This window comes from Symphodus melops, assembly GCF_947650265.1.
Source record: "Symphodus melops genome assembly, chromosome: 16".
Taxonomy (NCBI): domain Eukaryota; kingdom Metazoa; phylum Chordata; class Actinopteri; order Labriformes; family Labridae; genus Symphodus; species Symphodus melops.
Genome location: NC_136706.1, coordinates 3,855,840 through 3,878,384, shown reverse-complemented (window position 1 = coordinate 3,878,384; position 22,545 = coordinate 3,855,840). Strand labels below are relative to the sequence as shown.

At 40.5% G+C, this 22,545-nt stretch overlaps 1 protein-coding gene across 1 annotated transcript in view; it reads right to left on the bottom strand.

Annotated features, from left to right (window-relative positions):
- Positions 1-22,545, bottom strand: part of astn2 (astrotactin 2) — a 278,125-nt gene that overhangs the window by 192,930 nt on the left and 62,650 nt on the right. The window contains exon 3 of the mRNA XM_079363577.1: positions 7,358-7,787. Within this exon, the coding sequence (XP_079219703.1) occupies positions 7,358-7,787 (430 nt within the window). The remainder of the gene's footprint in view (positions 1-7,357; positions 7,788-22,545) is intronic.

Sequence of the window (22,545 nt, the reverse complement as noted above, 5' to 3'; positions counted from 1 at the left end):
TATAAATTCCAAGACATCCAGAACTCATACACCCATTACCACATGACTCCCATCCTCCCAAACCTCCACTGGCTCCCAGTCCCACAATGCATCAAGTTCAAAGTGCTGCTCCTTTACCGACAATGCCCTCCAAAGAAGGCCACTTCGTACCTTACTGAACACGAACCTGTGGCGCTCGGCTCTCTTCCATATCTGCTCCCTTCCTCTGGAACTCTCTGTGACTGTACTGTTCTGCCAAGATTCAGCTCAGTGATGAAAACACACCTGAGCTCCTTTTTAAATGGTGATGAGGCTGTTTTAACCAACGTTTTAATTTGCTGTGTCCTTTTAATGTGATTAGCTTTCCTTTAAGTAAGCGATTTTATAAAAGGTCTTGGAGGATTTTGGGAAAAATAAGAAAGAACTCAAGTAGATATACATCACTCCCTCCAGAGTCCAGATTTTTTGCAGAGCAATCATCAAAGCTTTAAATTGATTTTGTTCTTCAGTCAGTGCATTCCAGTAGAACAATGCAACCTTGAGCGTCTCTATCACCGGTGGGAAACAAACATGTCAGCACCAGAAAGGAATCATTACTTTTAGTAGACAAAGATGAACTGAAGCAACCAAACCGATGTGCTGCTTAGATGGCATCAGAGTGAGCGTTAGAGAAGGAAGATGGGAATTATTTTGCATGGCAATTGGGTGAATTGCTTGTTATTACTGTGAGGACTGGTTCAAGGCCCCTGTCAAGACAGCGCTGCCACCGTGTTAGCAGTGTATCAGTGTGAAGTCGTGACCCAATCCCATTTCAAGCTGATTTTCAGTATTGTGTTTCTCTGTGTTGCATGGGACGAAAAACAAATGTCCAATTTAAAACAAGTAATTTTCAGCCCAGTCGTATTTGTGAATATCCTTAAAACACCACAGATGTGTTTTATACAAAAATGGAAATTGATGCTTTTCATAGCGTGTACAATGATGCAGCCAGCAACTATTGGAAGGACGGCAGTAACACTGCCACTTTTCTTTTGTTTGATTCAAATTAAATCCACCAATTCTCTTTTTTCCATGACTAATTTACAATACAGTCTGTCTGATATCAGCATCAGTACTTAGAGAGCTGACCGTTGTGCGTGTGGAGTCAGAGACACTGCTGTTGTCATAGCGACACTGGCATGATTTACGTGTGTGGATTAAAAATCAGTCAATCAAAAACATTTCTGCTATCAGAAATGACATTGGCGCTTTAACACTGACACATCAATTGAAATGGATGTTCTGTGGATTGCTTACTTTCAGCGGCGACACATGTAGTGCACATGATGAAATGAGTCACAGCCAGTCCAAGAAGATGATGTTTCCATTCTCTAACTCTTTAGCATCAATACACCAAGACTAAATACTTGTATGTGTCTTATAAAATCTGTGTGTGTGTGTGTGTGTGTGTGTGTAGGATTGTTTGATTGAAATTCCAATTGATGTTATTCAAAAAGATACTGCATCAATCTGTTATAATTCTGTGAAAATTGCAATATATAATGCATAAAGTAAAAATATTCCAATATCAGTTGTTTCCAGTATATAACGTCATCCTATAGAGAATTGTTGGTGTGTATTATTCACTTTCTGATGCCTACTCTCTGGTTAGTTGTGTATCTTGTTGTTGTTGTATGTTTTAATCTGATATCATAAAAGTCAAGATACATCTCTCAAGGTTTCTTTAAATGTTTAAAGCTGAAACAGAAACTCATCACACCAGTTACTAAATCCCTCCGTTGACTCCTGGTCCAAACAACAATTGATTTTAAAACGTTGTCACTTTCATACAAAGCACTGACTGGCTTTGTCTCTCAGTATGTAAAATACATGCTAATCAGCTACACACCAGCTCAAACTCTCAGGTCCGCAGGTCCTCTCAGACCATCCCATGAGCAAACGCCAAAGCAGGGAGGCTTTCAGTTGTTTTAACCAAAGTGGTTGGAACGGCCTGCCTGAGTTCCTGAGAGAGGAGCTTTTAAAAGCACATCAAAAATTATTTATTTCTATTTTTAGCAGTTTTTTGCTAAGCTTTAAATGTGCGCTTATCACAACACTTTACATTTTTGTGTATGTGCATATGGGTGAGTATGTATGCATGTATGCGTGTATGTATAATCTCTAACTTTTAATTCTGAATCATTGGCAATGTATTTGTGCAATGTAGACATTGTGCAGGTGTTCGTAATATAATGTCCAATGTAATTATGGGTGCCTAGGACTTGTATTTTGGTTGCCATAGTATCAGAACAGGTAGCTGTATTTTGTTGATTTTTAGTAGTACCTTATCAAAATGTAAGATTCTGGTCTCACGACAACCCTACAAGAATGTAGAATGAGTCCAAGTCATTACATCCAGGATTTGACTGAGCAGCACATGCTACCGACAGGAATGTTATCACGAGGCGATGTAGCTTGCTGCTTTCTGGAGAGGTATCTGCGATGGTGATTACTGATCCCTGAGGACTAACAAGATTTTCAGCATGGAGCAAAGGGTTTTTTCTCTGCTCCTGATTTACACCCTCCATGCTGCCCGATGCATTCCCAAAGCCACGGGAATCCAGCTGAATAGTGAAATTGACAAGCCTCATTTGTTTGGTTGACTGTGTAACAAAAAGCCGATGCCATGCACAGCTCTGTGAGGCAGATCCACAATCCCGTGGGGTAATACTATTGAGTTCAGTTGAATGGGGGGGTTATCTGTCAGCAAGGACAGACAGATAAAGGATGACTGGTGTTTGGAGACTTCAGGGATGCCAAACAGGTAGGACAGGAGTTAATCAAGCCTGTATTCAAATGTCTCACACAGATTGGGCAGAGGCTTCATATTACATAGCTTTTGTTACTTCTTTCAGGAAATGCCACACTGCTTGAAGGGTGATGATGATAGAGTGGCGTGTCAAGAGCTGTGTGACAAAAATAAAACACACAATTATATCTGGTTGTCACATTAATTAACTATTTTATGATAAAGAGTCCCAGAGAAACACATTAAACTTGACTTAATATCCCTCCTCACCACATCAAGTTTGACCTCTGAAGTAACTGTCAAACATATAACCAAGACAACAATCTCAGACTGAGCTTGTGAAGGATCCAATAGGAAAAAAAAGCAAAGTTGGAAGATGTCAATCAAACAGAAACACTACTGTATTCACATCTCAAAACCCTTTTCTTTGTAATAATTTCCCAGTTTGGGATTGATTAATCGATCCCTCCAACCATCCATCCATCTATCCTTCCATCTATCTATCTGTCCATTTAAACACCCATCAAATCATCCATCCATCCATTTATGTTAAGAGACTCTGAATTTGGACTAAACAGAACTTAAATCAATTAATGTCTTTAAATGTTCTTGTTTTAATATGCTTTGGACTATCGGACAAATATTCAAATCAAAACTCTGACTTGTTTTATAATACACATGGCATCACTCTGAAAGAGTCTTACATGCGTCTGTGCATTAGGATATATGTGCAGTACAGTCGCAGTCCATATATATATTGATTATATGCTTGATGTGTTGCGGCTAATTACCACTTTGCTTGGCTCCCTTTTTTTGAATCATTTGTGACCTTTTTGTTGTCCGAAAATAATGGCATCATTAGGTGATTAGCCCAAGAGGCAGGCCTGCACAGTAAGAGCCTTGACCTCTCTGCCCTCGCTGCTTTACTGTATTTGTTCCTCTTCTCTAATCGCAGCATTCTGCCTTCCGCTTGGGAACAGATCAGAATTTAACCTTCATCTCTTACCCTTGAAACATAATTTCCTGCAATATTACAAAAATGGCTGGGAATGCAAATGGGGTCTATAATTAAAAGACTGATATAGCCAATAGGCAGGAAAGAATATTTATAGTACCAATAAAGTAATGGTCTTTGTACACATGAACAAAAAAGTTATTATATTTTGTTGGTTAAAGCACTTTCATTTTGGAGCCAAAAACATAACTCCCCTGTAAGGTCAGTACTAAAAAGGCAGGTTACTGCACACATTTTAGTGATTGCTGATCCTTTAGTTAATCTGTCTGCATGTTAAAAAGTGGACAGTCGAGGAATTCATAAAAAAGCACAAAATAAGGGTCAGACTAATAAATGTGTAAATCTGAGATTTATATCAGCAAGAGTCAGATAACATAAAACGTTTCCAAATAAAATGTAAGCCATTATAATAAATGGTTAATGTTTGTAAAATGTAAGTCATTAGGTTTTTTCCCCCTGTGCAATAAAGACGAGGTTAATTAATGGACTTGAGAGAAAAATGAACACTAAAGAAAGTTAAAGGAAGAAAGTGGGATTTTTTGATCCAGTAGATGTCGCCCTTGAGCAGCAGCATTAAACCAAAACAAACCACAGCCGCAATTCTGAAGCCTCCGCTCTCCTCCAGCAGCACACCTTCAACCCCTCACCACCGAAGTTCACACCAAGGAGGAATGAATTAAAAAAAAAAAAAAAAAAAACATAATAAAGCACAGTTAAGTGCAAGCGGTGCAAATAAATTGTCCTTTGCTCGAGCAGCTATTGCCTGTGGATTTGCATTGTCGTTTTAGCAGGCGAATGTTAGCACACTTCGGTTAACTCATAGCTTCATGTCGAACATAAATCGACAAGGAATGGCCCGTGATCTAAACGCGCGTACACGACATCCAAATAAGCAGTGAGTAGACTGTTAAATTGTTCTTTCCTCTATTCCTTGACTTAAACAGCTTTTATAGGCAAGGCTGTCCCGTCCATGTAAACACGATGTAAACAGCTCAAGCTTCTCACTTACTGAAGACAGCAACATGACTCAGAGTCAGACTCATTTACACAGAAAACACTTCTGCTGTGTTCATCTGTAAAAAGTTGCACCTTCTTCATGTAAACGTGCAGAAACAACTGTGCACATGTATTCATTTCTACTCATTTTATTTGATTTTTTTTGAGCAATGTATACCTGCAGACAATTGTTATTATGAAGATATGTAAAGTAATAAATACTAAGAGTCTAAGAGGGCATTGAATGCTTACCCATTTCGCAAACCTCACCTATGAATAATTCAGTATGACATGAACCAGGGCACCCTCTGACTCTGCCAGAAAGCCTTTAATTATTGAAGACTGACTGTGCAGAGGAGCACCTCAGGTTCAACAGGATGTGATATCAACTAACGCTACACAGCCTGAGATTATTACGTTTGGATGACTTGCGAAGAAAATCTCTTCAGCGAACAATCTAAAAGGTTTCACTCACGGAAACGTATCATTTCAGACCTTTGCTTGGAGACCCCTTACTGTGTTAAGTGCAGTTCAACAGGCTACCTGCATGCAGACACCCCGGAGAAAAGCTGAAAATAATCCCTCCAATCAACTCAGCATTTAGTTTATTTTATTTAATTTACCAAGTTAATTTATCTCCGGTTCTCATCATCCATTAATTACTTTTTTTCTGCCAATAAGTTTCAAAGATTTTCTATGCAGACTCAAGTTATCAGGGCTTCCATCACAGACACAAGCAGGAATGGACCCAGCCTACCTTGGGAGCCGCTGATCAAATTTCTACATCACTATTATTCAGTGTGCACCTCCATCACTGTCTCGTTTGGATCAGGGACCAAACAAGACAGGAACTGGCCAAAACAGACTGTCAAGGACTGCAAAATGAATCACTGCTGCCAACCTGCACTCCATCCAGGACTAATACATGTCAAGAGTCAGGGAACTTGCAGAAAACATCACCGCAGATTCTTCGCACCCTTGAAGCAACCCTCTCCGGTGTCTCTTTTTTCGTCAGTGCTGCACAGGACTGTATAACAATCAGACAGAGCAACAGCTTCTTTCCACGAGCTGTTGCTCTGATGAACAGTTAACAGCAGCCAGAGTGTCAGGAACAATGCCTGCGCAATAACAATACGTCATAATGTTTCACATCAAAGCCAAATTTAATTCAACCTGAATGTCCTCTTTCAACTCGTCCCTGTTTGCGGTCTGTGCACAGAAGACGCTGCAGTAAATGCTGTGAATTGTCACATGAAAAACAAATAAAATCACATACTGCTAAACCGTCTGTGACGGTGAAGAATAAAGATTCGTCTCACACACAGATAGTGTTTAAAAAAATCTAATTTGAGAGGTTTTAAGGACCAAAGGGAACCCTGTAATCTCCGAGGGACGGGTCTGGATTTTCAAATATTTAAATAATTATTCATTTCTAAAAAAAAAAATCTAAGTGTTCAGTTGACTTCTCAGATCATTTTTTTTACTCGTATTTACCTGAGCTGGTGATAATTGGATGCCACTGATAATTTACTAACCACATTGTTAACTAAATGATCAATTAAATGAACTTACGTTTCTTATGTTAAAACTATAGCCATTGTGACTCTAAATCTGTTAGCATGTTATCTGTTAGCCTGCTAATAGCTGTTCCTAATATGTGTTATCATTGAGCTTACAAACTAAGATGTCGACAATTCAAATTCAAAATATTGCAGGTGAATCTTGAACCTCAGGTGCTTGGGGCCACAGACCAGTAGGGAGCTCTTGAGGGACTGAAACCAAATCAGTGGCCCTTAAGGTGCAAATTTTGCAATGGCAGTTGGAAATCTCCCTAAGAGGAAACCATCTGACAGCACTCGCTGTCATTGCCCTGATAGGCATTGTGTGCGTCATTACTGTGAAAGCCTACGTTTGATGATGAAAGCCAACAAAGACAGAGGAGTCAGCGTCTGCTGGTAGACAACATGGTGACGCACGCTGGTTGGATGGTCCTCCAATTGATTTTTGCTCAGGGCCCTAAAAGACTCTAGATCTGCCTCTGTTTCTATATATGTTCATTCAAGTCAAACTATGTGTATATGTACACTTACCTGTCCAACACAGCTGATGGTGACTCTGACTCAGGTACTGATTCTGACACAGGTCATTCTTAAGAACAACGACTCACAGAAACAGACTCCTTATCTCACAAACGCTGTCAAGTTAAAAAGTGATTCACCCAAAAGTGCTTATTGGGGACAAAATGTAAGCAATGCATGCTGTGCTACAGTATCAGGAACATGGGTGGGCTGGCCAGAGCCAAAGTGAAGTGCCCAAGCTGGTCCATCTGGGGAGCTGGCAGCGAGAGCCTTAACGGATGTACAAATCATGCTCGCAAAAAGCAGGACAACCACCACTGAGCGCAACAGATTTTCTATGGCAGGAAGTGTATGCTGCCGAATGATTGAGACGGAACTAGCATCATGCTGTTAATCCTCCAGCTATCGCATTATCCATCTCCATTATGTGCACACTGTGATCTGTTTATCCATTATTCTAAATTGCTCATGAAGGATAATGTATTTAGATAAGCGACTTACCTCGTTTATCAAAATTATGCTTGATCTCATTTTGGTTGCACATCATGTCCGTGTGTCCTCCCATGCCAATATTAACTCCATAGTCTTCCTGGCACTTCCCATCATTCAGCTTGTTATGGAGCTGGTTGGGTGTGGAGTTATGCGAGTGTCCACCGGGGTCCTCCTCATCGCAGTCGTAGTCATCCAGAATGGGGGTCTCGCGGATTGGCATGCCGATGACAGAGCTCCCGTGCTGGTGCGTCCCTCTGGAGCCGCGGTAGCTGTCCCTACCTTGGGGTCCCAGCAGCACAGAGGGAATGTAGTGGATCTCGTGGGTCGCCTCAGTGCTGGCGCTCTTCTGGGGGATCCGGCGACGCTTGCACCAGCGGTGGCGGGTATACAGGACGAGGGTGAAGAGGAGAATTAGGAGGAGGAGGGCGATGAGGCCACCCTGTGAAAAACAGGAATAAAGATTGTTAGGGAGGCAGGTCCAACAATTTGATAATCAGACTTAATTGTTAACGTCAATTCATCATGTGGTGCACAATAACACATGCACGTAATAGAAAATGGACTCCACCTCGAACAATAACAATTATAATCACGGCTCTAGCGCCAGTTCTATTAGGTTGAATGCCAATTAGCACCATTTGCCAGCTTTTGAAGAGCTTTGGCAATCAGCACTTCAATATGTGAGCGTAATGTGAGGCAGCTAGCAAGAGTCCTAAAGAGACAAAATAATGTTGTGCTCAAACGAGAAAGAGGTGCACTGTTCAAAGTATAAAGCAAATTATTCGATATAACCAGAACAAATGTGAATATTGATAACCCGGCGGAGCAAAGGGCTTCGACATTATGGACCAGTTCCAGAAAATTCATCAAGAAATGAACAACTAGTCCCCTGCCAATACACCCTGGTACAAGATGAACTTGATGCAATCTTTCCGTCTTAGTTGCAGTCTGTTTTATGGTGTTGTATTGTGTGTTTGTGTTTTAATTCTTCAAAGCCTAACCAGGGACAAGGATCGCAAATTAGCTATGGTTACAAGTGCCATAGATTGCATCGGTTGCACTTTAATGAGATGAACAACGTCTAATAGTATTGTCCCCGATGAATAAACTGATAAATAAATGAATACGATGGTCCCTTAAATCTACCAAGAAGCCTTTCTCCATTGTTCGTTTAATATCTCGCCTTCACAGGAAACATCACACACCTTGCCACATATGGTGCGGACGATAAAGTAAATCCATATGCACAGACAGCCTGGAGGGAAGAAAGAAAGGCAAGGGCATGACTCATTCTTTGATTTTTTTTTTTTCCCCACAATGTCATTCAATAGGTGAGACGTAGTATTTGATTCATTCAGACATGGCAACCGAAAGGTGATATATTTGTGATGTTGCAAAGCAATGCAGCGTCAGCACTTTGACTAGTATGCATTCCAATATGTGATATTCACACACACACACAGGCGCATACGTGCATGAACTCCAGTCACAGGAAAAATAGGGAAGATGGTGGCACACAAACGCACACACTCGCACACATTGCACAAACTAAATCACGACAGAATAATAAATAAAATCCACAAGGGGTCATTCATCACAACATTTAAAATTCCATCTTCATGAGGAAAAACAAACCCCGTTGAAATTATAACTCATGCACTGCCGGGTGTCCATAAATCAAACCACGCTGAGAAGAGAGGCGGCACAGAGAGGACTATAGTGCCACGGACAAACTTGTTCATTAATCTCTGAAAGGATGGCAGCTTTGCAGAACTGCAGTCCAGGGAAAAAAGAAAAAAAAAACTCCCCGTAGTCTGCACTTCTACATTAATTCCCTCTGAAGAATAGCAAAAGCATACCAAGGCTTATGTTTCACTTCAGCAGCGGAGTGATAATGGAGTGACATTGTATTTCTCCGCAGCACATCATCGGAAAAAGGAGGATGTCGAAATGCAATGACAAAGTTGAAGTCTCAGTTTTAAGTAATTCTCCTGTTAGCGGCCCAATAGAAGGCGGTATTATGTTCTGTGGCGCTGTTGATGTCTTTATTGGTGCGAGCTCTGCGGTAACACGTCAGTGGATTGTGATTAGAAAGTAAAGAACAAATTATCCCTCTGTCGTGGAAATGTTAAGTAATTGCACCTTTTACAATCCAGCCATGCACTAGTTTGACATTTAAAAACCTTAATAAGCCTTCTTACATTTAAATTTGAATAATGCAGCCTTGGTGCCAAAGTACTGCTCCAGTGCAGACAGTCTGAAGTCTTTGCAAAGTGCAAGCCCAAGCAAAAGCTCTGTCAGCTTTTGTCAGTTCATATCTGTTTATTTGACTCGGTCTCTGGCAACATCAGTGCCCTTAAGATTCTCTCGAACTTCCTTTCACGTCTCATCTCACAATGTTTTCCTCTTCCCTCCCTCCCTCCTATCGCGTTTGTTCTCTCTCCCCTTCTCGATTACTTTGTGTCCCTCAGTCTCCATTCGCCCTCATGTTTGATCAAATCTGTCGTCCACTCCTCAGAACAACAGCCATATATATTCGCAGTGGCAGATGTAGCCATGAGGGAAAATGGGTTTTCTGTTCGTCTTCAGACCATACAAATCCCTGCTGCTTTAGTCCCTCAGAGACTTCGCAGGAAGGAGGAGAGCTGCTGGAAGGCCAATAATTTCACATCTTTTTTTTTGAGTATAGGTTTACTTCAGTCAGTGGTATATATATATATATATATATATATATGTGTGTGTGTGTATATATATGTGTGTGTATATATATGTTTTTTTTTTTTAGGGAGGCCCCTGGGAACTCTGTGATGCAAACATCAATCGTCAGTACCCTGAGTCGACTCTTATTTCATCTGTCAATTCTCAGCACCTTTGTTTTATAGCTGTGTCACTGTACATAGATTAATGCAGGCGCCACAAATGGAAGGCTGTAAAAAAAAAAAAAAAAAAAGACCTCGAACCACATAAACAACTGCGATAGAAGTTGAGAAGGGTGGCAAACACTTGAGCGTGAGGTGAGACCCGACTGCTCCGGCGATCACGACTCTAGAGTTGACAGTCAATGAAATCGGCCAAACTGTTTGGAAAGCAGCAAAGAGACAAAGAACATCAGTTCATCTTAGGACAGGAATCTCAAGTCTGATGGCTATTTCAACAATCTCTGCCGAAAGTCACCGTATTTAAGACAGTATTTTTGGACAGCTTGAATTAGCTGATTTTCTGCAACGTTCAGATAAAATGATGCTAAACTATCACAGTGAACATATGACTGCACTATGAGAACTTGAAGTAGGAAAAATTTCAAGTGAAAATCTTTGTCTCATAGCAACAAAAAGACATTTCGTTCACAAACCGCGGCGCCATCAGCCACACACAGTAACGCCCAATTCCCACATCCCCCGTGTGCACCTCGCTTTTGCTCCGTCGTGGACGCCGCTTGCCCCGCCCCACTTGATCTGTTTCTATTTTCCACTCCACCGCCCAGGTATAGCATCATTCAATGGCAGCCAGTGGTTTGAATCTTACTACATGAATGAACTTTCAGTCCATCTGTCTTTAGAAGTGCTGTCGTTTAAAGGTCCACAAAGAAAGACATTCAATGAGTCTTAAAGGTATCATAATAAGAAAGTAGGCTGCTTAAGGTGTTTGGTGATGAACAGAAATTAAAGCCAAGTTGTGTTAGAGTTGAAACGGGATGTGTGTCTAGTCGTGGTAACCGCCATGACAGATGTTTATTGTTGCCCAGGAAACACCAGATGTCACATTAAAGGCTGCTGCAGAACTCCCGTGCTTCCCCACTAGCCGAGACGTCCTCTTTTTGTTAAAGCCAAATCAAAACCGACTGGAAAAAAGTTCTATTGACGGCCTTATATCATATTACTCACCGTGCATTTCCCTTTTCCAATAAATCCATTTGTACGTTTTTTTTATTGTTCCATCTTTGGTTCATTTTACCCATCCATCTCCAAATGGCCCTCGCGTTGTTAATGTTCCATCCTTTTCTTTTTGTCCCAGCTTTTACATCCCTTTTTACCTCTTCCTCTCTCTCTTCTCTTCTGATAATACTGTTTTCTCTTTCCTTTTATCTAACCCTACGGGGCTGGCTCACTACCATTTCATCTTTTCTCACATATTCCTTTCTCTGTTCTTTTACAGATTGAATGGCGAACTTGGCAAGAAAAAAAAAAAAAACATAGAATTACAGCTATGAATTATTCAACATATTTTCAACAGACAATAACAGAACAATCCTCAGGTAAAACTATTACTGGCTAAGCAATGTAAGATATGTTGAAACTATAAGAGAGGAATAGTACAGACTCTTATTGATGTATTGAATGGCTTCTGGTGGAAGTAAGAAATGAACTTTACATCTTTTAGAATAAATGTAAAAACCTAGAATGTCTTGGTTATATGGAAAAAGGATCTTAGGAAACTGTTTTGTACCAACATGTTCTCTATTATATTAATAATAATTAATATAGTATTTACCTCTTTCATAAAGCCCTGCATTATAATAGAACAGATGATACAGTATATAACCTGGGTGAGAAAACAAAAATCAATACAATACATTTGGAAATTAGATCCTAAGACACATCTTTGTTTGATCAAAAATACATCACCATGACATTTCCAACACCGTATGAGATAATCAAAGTTTAAAAATCTGTGACAATCCTATCAGGCTCCGCAGAAAAGTCATCACAGTGGAGCCTGCATTTGACTCGTTTGTTTGTTTGTTTGTTAAAGTGAAGCAGACAAGGCTGGTAACGTATTTTACAAAACGAAAGGAACATGTTCAATGTGTCTGTGGAAGTGTTTGTGCGCTGATATGAGTCCTGCAGGTGTATGCAGTCGTATTTTTTTCTCTGCAGTGTGACACTCATTCTGATCGGTCACCATGGATCTCTCTGCTTTGTCACCTTTCTTTGGCTCTTTCAGAGAAAAAAAAAAAAAAAAAGAGTCCCTGAATGGCGGATGTGTGTGCAGACGTTTTGCCTCATTTTGACTCAAAAACAAAGAATCTGTATTTAACTTGAGCGTAATTGGTTAATTAACATCTAAGGTTTATTAAAGGGATACTTCACCCATTTACATGAAGCTGTGTATCATTAGAAACATGGTAGTAGTGTTGAATGGTCATGAATCCAACCCTCATTTTGCCCAGAGACAAGAAAAATGTGTTTTTCTTTGCTTGAAAGTTTTCTTCATGTGATGCAAAAAGCGTCATATTGTATCCCTTTAATTTGGACATCTAAAATCTAAAGAGAGGAGAGGCACTGATGCAAACTGAAAATGCTAACACTCATATGCTGTGATGAAGCACTGCACGATACGAATGCTGGTGTGTATAATTCATCATCTGTTTGAATATTTGAATTGAACATATAAATACCCGTATTCAAGCTTTTAATTGAACTTTTTAATACCCATTTGTTTAATAATCGTGGCACAGTACTTTCATTTGAGCTGTGCATTTTTGCTGATACATCCAAAGAAAGAGCTTTACGTGTCTCCCTGTGGTGTTTCCTCATTGTTTCACAAGATTAATGATATTGTTTCTCCAGTTTCTAACTCTTTGTTTATCTTTCTTGAATGTCTGTGTTTTGTGCTCCATTAATTAGAGTCAACTATGCGTTTCTTGCTTTGTGTGTGGGTGTGTTCATGTGGATGGTGATTCAGTGTAAGGCACTTATTTGAGTGAAAAGTCTACACAGGTAAAGTTTTCTGAAATTAACTATATGTTACCAAATCATTTGATAATAAAAATTTGTGTAAAGAAACATTTAAGGCAACAACTATTCGGGATCTACGGAAGAGGATTAGGGCCAAGTGACCAGCGGTTTCAGGCTGCAGGACTCGAGGGAACAGTCTGTACAACTTTCACCTAAGGCTGAGAGCTCAACGACCGTATTGTAGTTAGAAGGAGTGCAAACTCCACAATAACGTTTTTGTTCGTGTGGCAACTAAGGGCCAGACGAACCAGGTCCAAGGGTTGGTTGTGTAACTCATCAGTAGATGATTGGAGCGTAACGAGGTTTTCACTGTGCACTGATTCTTTCATTAGGCCCCAAGTACCTTGTGTTCTCTCCAAAAACATGCTTCAGTAAAAGAAAACAGGATGAGATGTTCCTGAGTAGCAAATGGTTATAAAGAAGCTAACACACATTTCATTCATCACCACTTCGTCAAACTAAATACAGTTCTTCACAAGCTAGCAAAGTTTGATGGTTTATGATAATGATCCACTCTCTCAGCTGGTTTTAAAGCTGCTGTGGAAAATGAAAATATGAATAAAAAAAAAGACTTTTTTTTTAAAACCTTCGGCTGAATAATGACTCACTTATAATCCCAATAAGCGTATTTTACACAGCAAAATAACACGACTCGGAGCCAACAAATCCGACACATGCTTGGTAGTTTAGCCACCATCTGTGCACAGCGGAGTCCACAGCTCACTGAACCCAGGAAACAAACCACTTCCTGCTTCCAGGGAAGACAGGACAACAGCAATCTTCAGATTATTCTTTAGAGAAAATATCACTGTGAGAGTGTCGGTTTAGGTGGTGAACTTGGAACAATAAGATTTTTTTTTTTAGCTAAAAACGAAGTCACAGATAACACGTGTAGTTAGATACCTGTTAAAAAGCTGGCAGGCACAGGTGAACACACAGACTACTGTCTAATGCCTACAAACCATTATATACAGTACAATGTGCCAGACGACAACAACATCCTCTCCCTCTCTTTGCCACTTTGTCATTTGTCCACCTCCCACTCTTACCTTACCGTCCCCCGCTGCCGCTGTTGTATCTGTTTCTCCCATCCCTTCTTCCCCAGCGGGAAGTTAAAGTGGCATGTGCTCTAGCATCTGCTCCTTATTCTCTCTGTCCAACTAGAAGTCGCAGCGTGAATGACAGGACTTGGCTCGCCGGGTTATGTTTCCACTCGGCTAATTCACCTTGGAGAAAGCACGCCTGTCCATTACCTGGGCACGTACCTGGGAGAAAGAACTATGTGTCCTTCTCACAGCGCAGCAAGGTACACCATCTGTATTCTTATAATGGAAGATTTTTGGTGTAGGTTTTGATTTAAGTCATGTAAAAAACGGGCCCAGTTGGCTTTCATATTCATGCATTCAGGTACTAACTGTTGTGCTCTGGATTCCAGAAGAAAAAAAAACAATAGGATAATTGGATATCATAGTTGAGTCCTCCCTCTATTTAGTATGAAAAATTAACAAAATTGATTAAATCTGTAGCCCTCCAAGGTCGAACAATGGAGATAGAGCGTTAGGTTTTTAACAACATTGAAGAAATCACAGCAAGGCTATTTTTTTCTTTTTTTTTAAGCGGTCCCCAATACATTTTTTGGGTTTGTTATTTCTTTTAAAGTTTTATAGTGAAATTTAATGTAAAAATTCAGCACTCTGTATAACAGTGCAACAAACCAGCAACTATCACCCACTGCATACATGGTTCATGCTGAAACGCACAATCACTTTTGAACACAAAAAAACCCCACCTAAAAACAAACAAATCCATGTTGTCTCAATTTTATATGTAAAATGATTTGATTAAAAAAATAATAATAAATTAAAAAAAAAAAAAGAAATAATTTATTCTGCAGCAACTGAAAATAATCTAAAAAGTCCGTAGACTCGGCTATCTAAATCACCAGAGAAATTACACTGACCAAAAGCCCGTACCTAATCATAAAATCTGATTACACTGTGATTGAAAAGTGAATGAAAATCTCCTGGAGCTTAACTGGAAAGCACCAGGTCGACCTTTCCATTTTGTTTCCCACTCACCATGGGAACTAATACATATCTCCATCATCTCCATGGTGTTCAATCCCTTCATTACTCCACCTCTCCGTCCGCCCCTTTTACATGCAATGATGCACTACCCCACACAGAGAGGAGATTGGAGGGCAGATAATGTGCTTGTGAGCTCTGGCTTTTTGAATTATAACACAGAATTAGGGCTGTTTTGCTGGTGTGTTGCTCCCACCCACTCAATATACCTTTCTCCCAGGCTTTTTCTAGCCTTAGCCAATGCCCTCCACCCACCACCGGCTTCTACAGCCGGCCAAACAACAAGACAGGTTCAGGGTCTGGAAGCTTGGGGCATATAGAATAGCTCTACATCCGCACTGTATATTGCAAGCTGTTGGCTGGGAATGAAAACGTCTTGTTAAAACACTTACAGAGTGAAATCATAAAAAAACAACGTTGAAAAGTAACAGGAAACATATTTGACATTTAGACATATTGCATCAAATGAAGCTCTTTTAATGTCATGACTGACTCTATGTAGCATCATGTGCCCACATGCCTGTTTAGTTGTATTTAGTTGTCAAAAGCTCCAACACAATTATCATGCTGCTTCTTACTAGAGGTGTGTTTGTTGTGGCATATCTTCAATATCAATGTGTCTGGCATAAACTAATAGTTGCAGAGGATACATGAACTCAGATTAGGGTGGCACTTAGGGCCCCTAAGAGCTGGTGGGGGCTCGGTGCCTTGCTCAAGGGCAACTTGGCAGTGCTCGAAAAGTGAAACAAATAGTTACGTGAGTGTGCAAACAAAAAGGCATCTTCTCACATGTGTTTGCCATGCTGTCCTTGAAATAGTGAATCCTGAGAGCACGACAACACTTACGTACATCGGTTTTGTTCTGTCATAGAGAAAACAGGACCGCAGCATTAGTATGACTCACGCTGCTGAGGGCAGCATGGTTGAGAGAGAGAACATCAGTGTTTATTGAAATCTCTCGGGACATTCAGTTAAACATTTCCCATTATACCACCCAATGGGCAATTCAAGGTATAATCAAACTAAAATTGGTTTGGCCTCCTGTAAGGAGAGAAAACATATTGTTGTGATCATTTTTTTTTTATAACGTTGGCTTGGCTGGGTATTTTTGAGCAAACTAACAATTAAAGTTCCCACCATGACTTTGATTTGATATAATTACACTTCATGAGTTGCATTAAAAAGTAAATTGGTAAGTGAATAGTGGGAAAAGAAAACAATGATGACTGAGGGCATCAGTTTGCTCCCCATAAGGTCATCCCCCGAGGAGAAGCAGTTCAGATTTAAAATAGACATAAACAGCGTACATTAAGAGAACAGCGAGCATTTGTTTGTTTTTGCCCAACATTGTAATAGGGCCTTGGTATATTCCTCAGTATAATGACATCCCATGATGCTCACTGTTTGCATGGTAACCAAATATAATTGCCTGATGACCATGCACCGCTGCTTGCTCATTACTGTGGCAAATTAGTGCTGCTGGAGAAAAAGAGACACCACCCATCCCCGCCGCACTACATTACCACTTTTGTATTTGCTTTTATAAGAGATGAATGATATCGGCAATTGGAGGCGAATGCAAGCAGACTGTAAGCACACAAGACGCCTGGGATGGTGACATTTCAGAGAAAGAAAAGTGATTAGAGAGGTAATGCCAATATTTGCAGTAGCCTCACAAGGGGCCTATGGAAGCTTGCTACAGCTGTTCATAACAAGGCAATAAGAGGGCCACGGACAATGAGGCCCTTGGGGTGACTTTGATTGAGAAAAAAAGGAAGTGCTGAGGAGTGAAATGGCCAGGGAATGGATTTTTTTCTTTTCTTTTCTAAAGATACAGGCATCCGGCTGTGGACAATGGTGCATTCTTGTAAAGAGCAGCATGGGAGGGTGTGACCATGGACAGATTGGACACACATGCAGGGTCATTTTGTTTTCCCATACTGCTTCGAGGGCCATATTTGAAAACAAATGTTATCCTAGGCTTACAAGGATTACTTTGGTTGTTCTCATTGTTTAATAGAAGACAGAATAAACATAAGATTGCAGTGAATCGCATGAATCCCTCTCCGTCGCAGAGAGAGAGAGATCCCTGCTTTGAAAGCCGGCAGGTGAAACGAAGCTGTGTGTGATTAGAGGTGTTTTTTATGTGCGACGGTGTGCTTGTGGCCCGTGTACCTCCATCACAGGCAGCTGGGGCCTCAGCCCTTGTTATATTCCCTGTCGTTTAGCTTGAAAGTGAGGCCTTTATTTGTGTCTGCAGCTGTCGGCCAAGTGCCGCCACAACAGCTTGCAAGAGTAGAGCTGTCAGCGAGCACCAGGAGCTGAAGGAGGGGAGAGAGAGAGAGAGAGGTAGACTTTGTCCATTCATGCCAGATGCAATCAAAAACTCACTTTCACCCTCTCTCCAAACCTATCTCTGGACCCTGCCATGTTTCTCATATCACTGCAACGTCTCCTCTCTTGGCTGGCAGCCTCGACAACACACATTTCACGCAGTGCAGAGTGTTAGCATTGACACTTTATTCCATGTCGGCACAGCGTTGAAACAGGAGCATGTAAGAAACATCAGTCTGTCTTTTAGGAACACTGACAGCAGCCCGAGACAAAAATGAAAATACATCAAGTGACAACTTGTAATGAATTCAGATCACTCTCGAGAAAATGCTAATGGGTAACAGAGGTCTGCATAAAACTTCCAAGGCCAATTCAAATAGCACAGATGTTCCCAATTGGTGCTAGAGTCATTAATGGCTGCTAGCAAAAACACATCTGCTATCATTAGCACTAAGGGGAGGGAAAAACAAGCAGTTCAAACATACATTCATGGGAAATTTCCCCAAGACTTTAATCACTGAGCTTGGAGGGGGCATTAAAAGAACAGCAGGGACCAGGATGAATCAATAGACAGGTATAGAAGCAGGCGAAGCCACTTGTCTGCCAACTTGAGGTAGTTAGTATGGCAAAGCTTGGCGTTGTTATCTCAAGAGCTCATAGAGGTTAATGAGATATGCAGCGGGGATGGTCGAATTCCCAACAGCAAACATCTCTGAAGTCATTCATCAATATATAAAGAAGCGTCTCAACTAAACGGAATCATTTGCCAGCACAGAGTGTCCCCTGGCATTCAAACAGAGAGTCTGTACCTGAGCAATGTTACTACTAGATTACGCTCGTTATCACACAGGAACGTTCCAGGGAGCGGCTCTGAGAGAAGCTTTTTTTTTTTTTTTTTTTTGCAAAGAGTACGGAAATGGAAGCATGGGAATAGACGCAGTATGTGTGACCTTGACTGCATGAATACTTTGGAGGCCAGAATAACTGTGAAACTTGTGTCCTCTTTACACATATTCCCAGTTTTGTCCAATAGAAACTGGCCACAAACGATTACAAAACAATGCTGTGACAACTTAATCACACAACTACCCAACAACAGGAGCATTACTCATATGCTCTATCCTGAAGTAGAGCGATAAATTGAGACATAACCACAGTGACGAAGCAAACTCATTTCAAAAGGAAAATCAGTTCAACAGTTAAAATAACGGACTGCATGTTCTGTCACATGAAGCCCAGGCACGTAGAGAAGTGTGTATGCGGCAGAGCTGTTCAGAATTAAATACTGATTGTGATGAGACATTTCTAAAGACACATCGTTTGTAATTGTTTTGTTAAATGATGCTTAACTCCGCAGTTTCTGCAAATTGCTTGATTTGGTTTTCCCTGAACAATGCATCAATTAAACAGGCCAGGTGATTGTTAATCTCAATCACACTCGTGCTAACACACACACACGCACACACGCACACGCACACACACACAGTTGCATTGTAAAGAGACCATCAGAAGTAACTAATCACATTCATATACTGTACATCCATACAAGGCTGATAAAGCAGCTGGAGCAACTTTGGGTTAAGCGGTCACATCCGGATTTGAACCCCGACCTTTTGGTTGAGAGAAATGTCCACGATTTGGAATGGGTTTTTTTTTTTTTTAGGAGTTTCTATCATTTTATATTCAGTAACACCTACACTGATATGTACACATTGTTTTAGAATTATTCTATGAAATTGTCTCAAAAAACGAACGTACACATGAAAATAAGCTGTCAGAAAATGCACACACCATCACAGTTATTCAATTACCATCTCCCTTCAGATGCAGTTTCCTTTTGTTACCTGAACTCCTGGTCTCTGACGGTAACTGTTACCCAGCAACAGAACAGCGGAGAGCAGGTGAGTGAACGGTCAGACGGAACAGAGAGAAAGACAACGATGGGAGGGTTAGAAACCACTTCTGCCTGAGTTTGCCTCTATTATTTGTGTCCTCTCTCTTCCTCTCGCACTACATCTGGGAGTCTAAAGGGAACTCATTTACTTTGGTCATGACACTTGCTCAGTCAAACAAGAGCTCTATTACAATGGTTTGTGTTTTCAAGCATGCACGTGCTGTGTGTGTACAAGAGGGACAGGCAGATTATGTATGTGGTGCACATCCGTGTCTGAAAGTCCTCCGACTATAGAAGAATAAATGTTTAGGGAACTGTTCAAACAGTATCACAGTTGTCCAATGTAATATCTTTTTAAATACATTTAAAAACTATTACACACTGGATCACGAGGAAGCATACTGAACTTTATTTAATGCACATTTCCACAGTGTTTGACTATTTGCACGTCTGCACTTACAACTCAAACAGTCCCACACAGTATCATGCACAGAATTGTTAAACATTGTGAAATACAAACTTCAAGCTTTTAAAGTGATATGTGCAAGCGTTTCTTTGGGCAGATATTTTACATGTAGTCTTAGTCTAAAGACAAACGCTCCTTAGTTATAGTCACACCTCTGTTCCTCTCGAAAACACTGACGTATTTGGAGTTGTTTTTATTTAAAGCACTTTGTGAACAGTTAATTAAAGGTCCTATATCAATGAAGTTATTATTATTATTATTATTATTATTATTATTATTTATTACCTATTCTCTCCCAAGAAAACCATAAGGACCCCAAAGTTTACCCGCTCAGATACACTTTCATCAATGCATATAAGTTGAGCAAAGTTGAATGTCTAATAGCCAAAAGTTAACAGCCATGACAAACAAGGACACAGTATCACTTGTGCTTAACCTCTTAAATAAGCTCTGACCCTGGAGTTTCAATCCAGCCTGTGACACCGAAAGGCAATAAAAAAAACTTACAGCAGCAGTGGTTTTGACCTGGAGATGGCATACCTTCTGGCAAGAATTATAATAACTGAAGCACAAGTCTGTTTTTGGCTTCAATTTTGTCGCTGCTTTAAACTCATGGAGACTGCAGTCGCAAAGAAACGAGAGGTTTTCTCACATAACTCGTGTTCTGCCTCCCTCGCTGTCTCTACAAAGCATCCATTTTAGTTAGATGACACAAACAGGGATCATCAAATTGATTGTAAATGGCTTGTCGATCATGAGAAAACACGGGGTTATACATACATTTTTATAGTCAGATAGTCTCATTTAATGTGGAGGTTTGTGCCGAATAACCAGGATCTTGGTATAGAAATAGATATTCCTTTAAGTTATTTATGAGCACATTTAGAAAGAATGATGATGTGGAAATGTGTTAAAATTGTTTCTACAGGACATACTTATGTAAAGTGAACTTAACCTTTAGCCTTTTGGGTAAAATCCCTCATCACAAAGCCAGAAACATTTTTGGAGATCTCAATGACCTTGACCTTGACCTTTGACCACCAAAATCTGAGCATGTCAAATTTGAGTCTAAATGAACATTTGTGCCAAAAGTTAACAGATTCCCTCAAGGTGTTTCTGACATATCACATTTGCAAGAATGTAATAGATGTTTTCCATCCAATGGTAACTGCAGGACCTCTTCCCTTTAAAGCTGGAGCAGGAGATCTCTGACAGGTCTGACAGTGGCCTTTCCTCTTTTGGTTCAATTAAATACAGAAATGACACCGACTGTATTAAACAGCAATGTCTATTCACGCAACCATGTAAACAAGAAGTAGCTGGACATGTTTGTTTTGATATGGCAAAAAAAGACACTCGGATGAACTAACCAGTGAGTGTGAAGACGTTAGCTATCAGGAAAGTCAAACCAACATACCTCCATCGTACCCCTTTCTTTAAGGAGTACTGGTTTGCATTATCAGACCTGTTCTGACTAAATCACAACAGCTCTCCTTTGGAGGGATGTGAAGCCTGCTAAATATGAGTGAATGTTTTCGTGCATACTGAATAACAAATCAGCTCCATGGCATGCTGTGCATCTAAAAATGCAGATGGCAAGCAATCAGAGTGCACTGAGTAATCACCAGAGCATACCAAACAATCACTTCAAGAACAGAAAAACTCATATTGAAATATCATTGACAAAGAGTAATAGTATGTTCTAATTGAGAGCTTATGTTACATGTGAATGAAAGGTTATAATTCATGACATAATCTATCCTGTAACGACAAAGAAACAGTCCTTTCTCTTCACTTATGACACACCCGAACCTTGGACTCGTGCCATCACGACAGTAGCAGAGTCCTTGAAGCAGCACACAGCACCTGACCATGTGTTTAGTGCCCTGCTAAAATCTGGACAGAAAACAGCCACGAGTGAGAACATGTGGGAACCACGCCAGAAAGCCTCCATTACGAGCTGCTTGTATCATTCTCTCCCCTATGGATACAAGTGAGCCCGAGCCAGAGCCAGGCAGAACACATAAAGAACACCTTGACCTTGTGTGCACATATGGTGTCACTCTCTGTTAGAGATAACAGTGAATAGCGGTCCGTAACAAGGCTACTGCCTTGTGGACTAATTAAAGGAAATTAGACTTTATGCACTTGCCCCAAGTGTACAACTGACCTCATATGAATGCTCAGAGGGAGGTAGAAACGCCTGTATGGACTAATGTAAAAGATTACAAAAAAAAAAAGTGAAGTGGCTTTAAACGAGTATAAGAGTTAATTTGTCCCTCTTTAGGGAGGAGTTTGTTCTTGAATGAAGATGCAACAGACATGTACAGTCATCTCACAACTTACTACAGATTACTGAATGAAAGAGCAGGGATGGCTGTTAAAAATGGGCTGGCAGGGCCAAGGCCCTCTCTCTTATTCAATAAGAGCGATCAAATCATTCTTCAGTTTCCTTACAACTGATTATTTGGAATTTTGGTGGAACCATGAGTAGCAACTTCACCAATAAATACAACAACAAAAAAACATGGGGTATGTCTTAGCCGCATTTTAAACAGTCCAAGCACTGTAGCAATATCTTCCATTCAGTACCATAGGGCAAATCAGGGAAAGGTATGACAGGATGCACTCTTGACTTCCTGGTTATTTGGGCTAAATTAATTCAACCCGCAGGTTGCCAA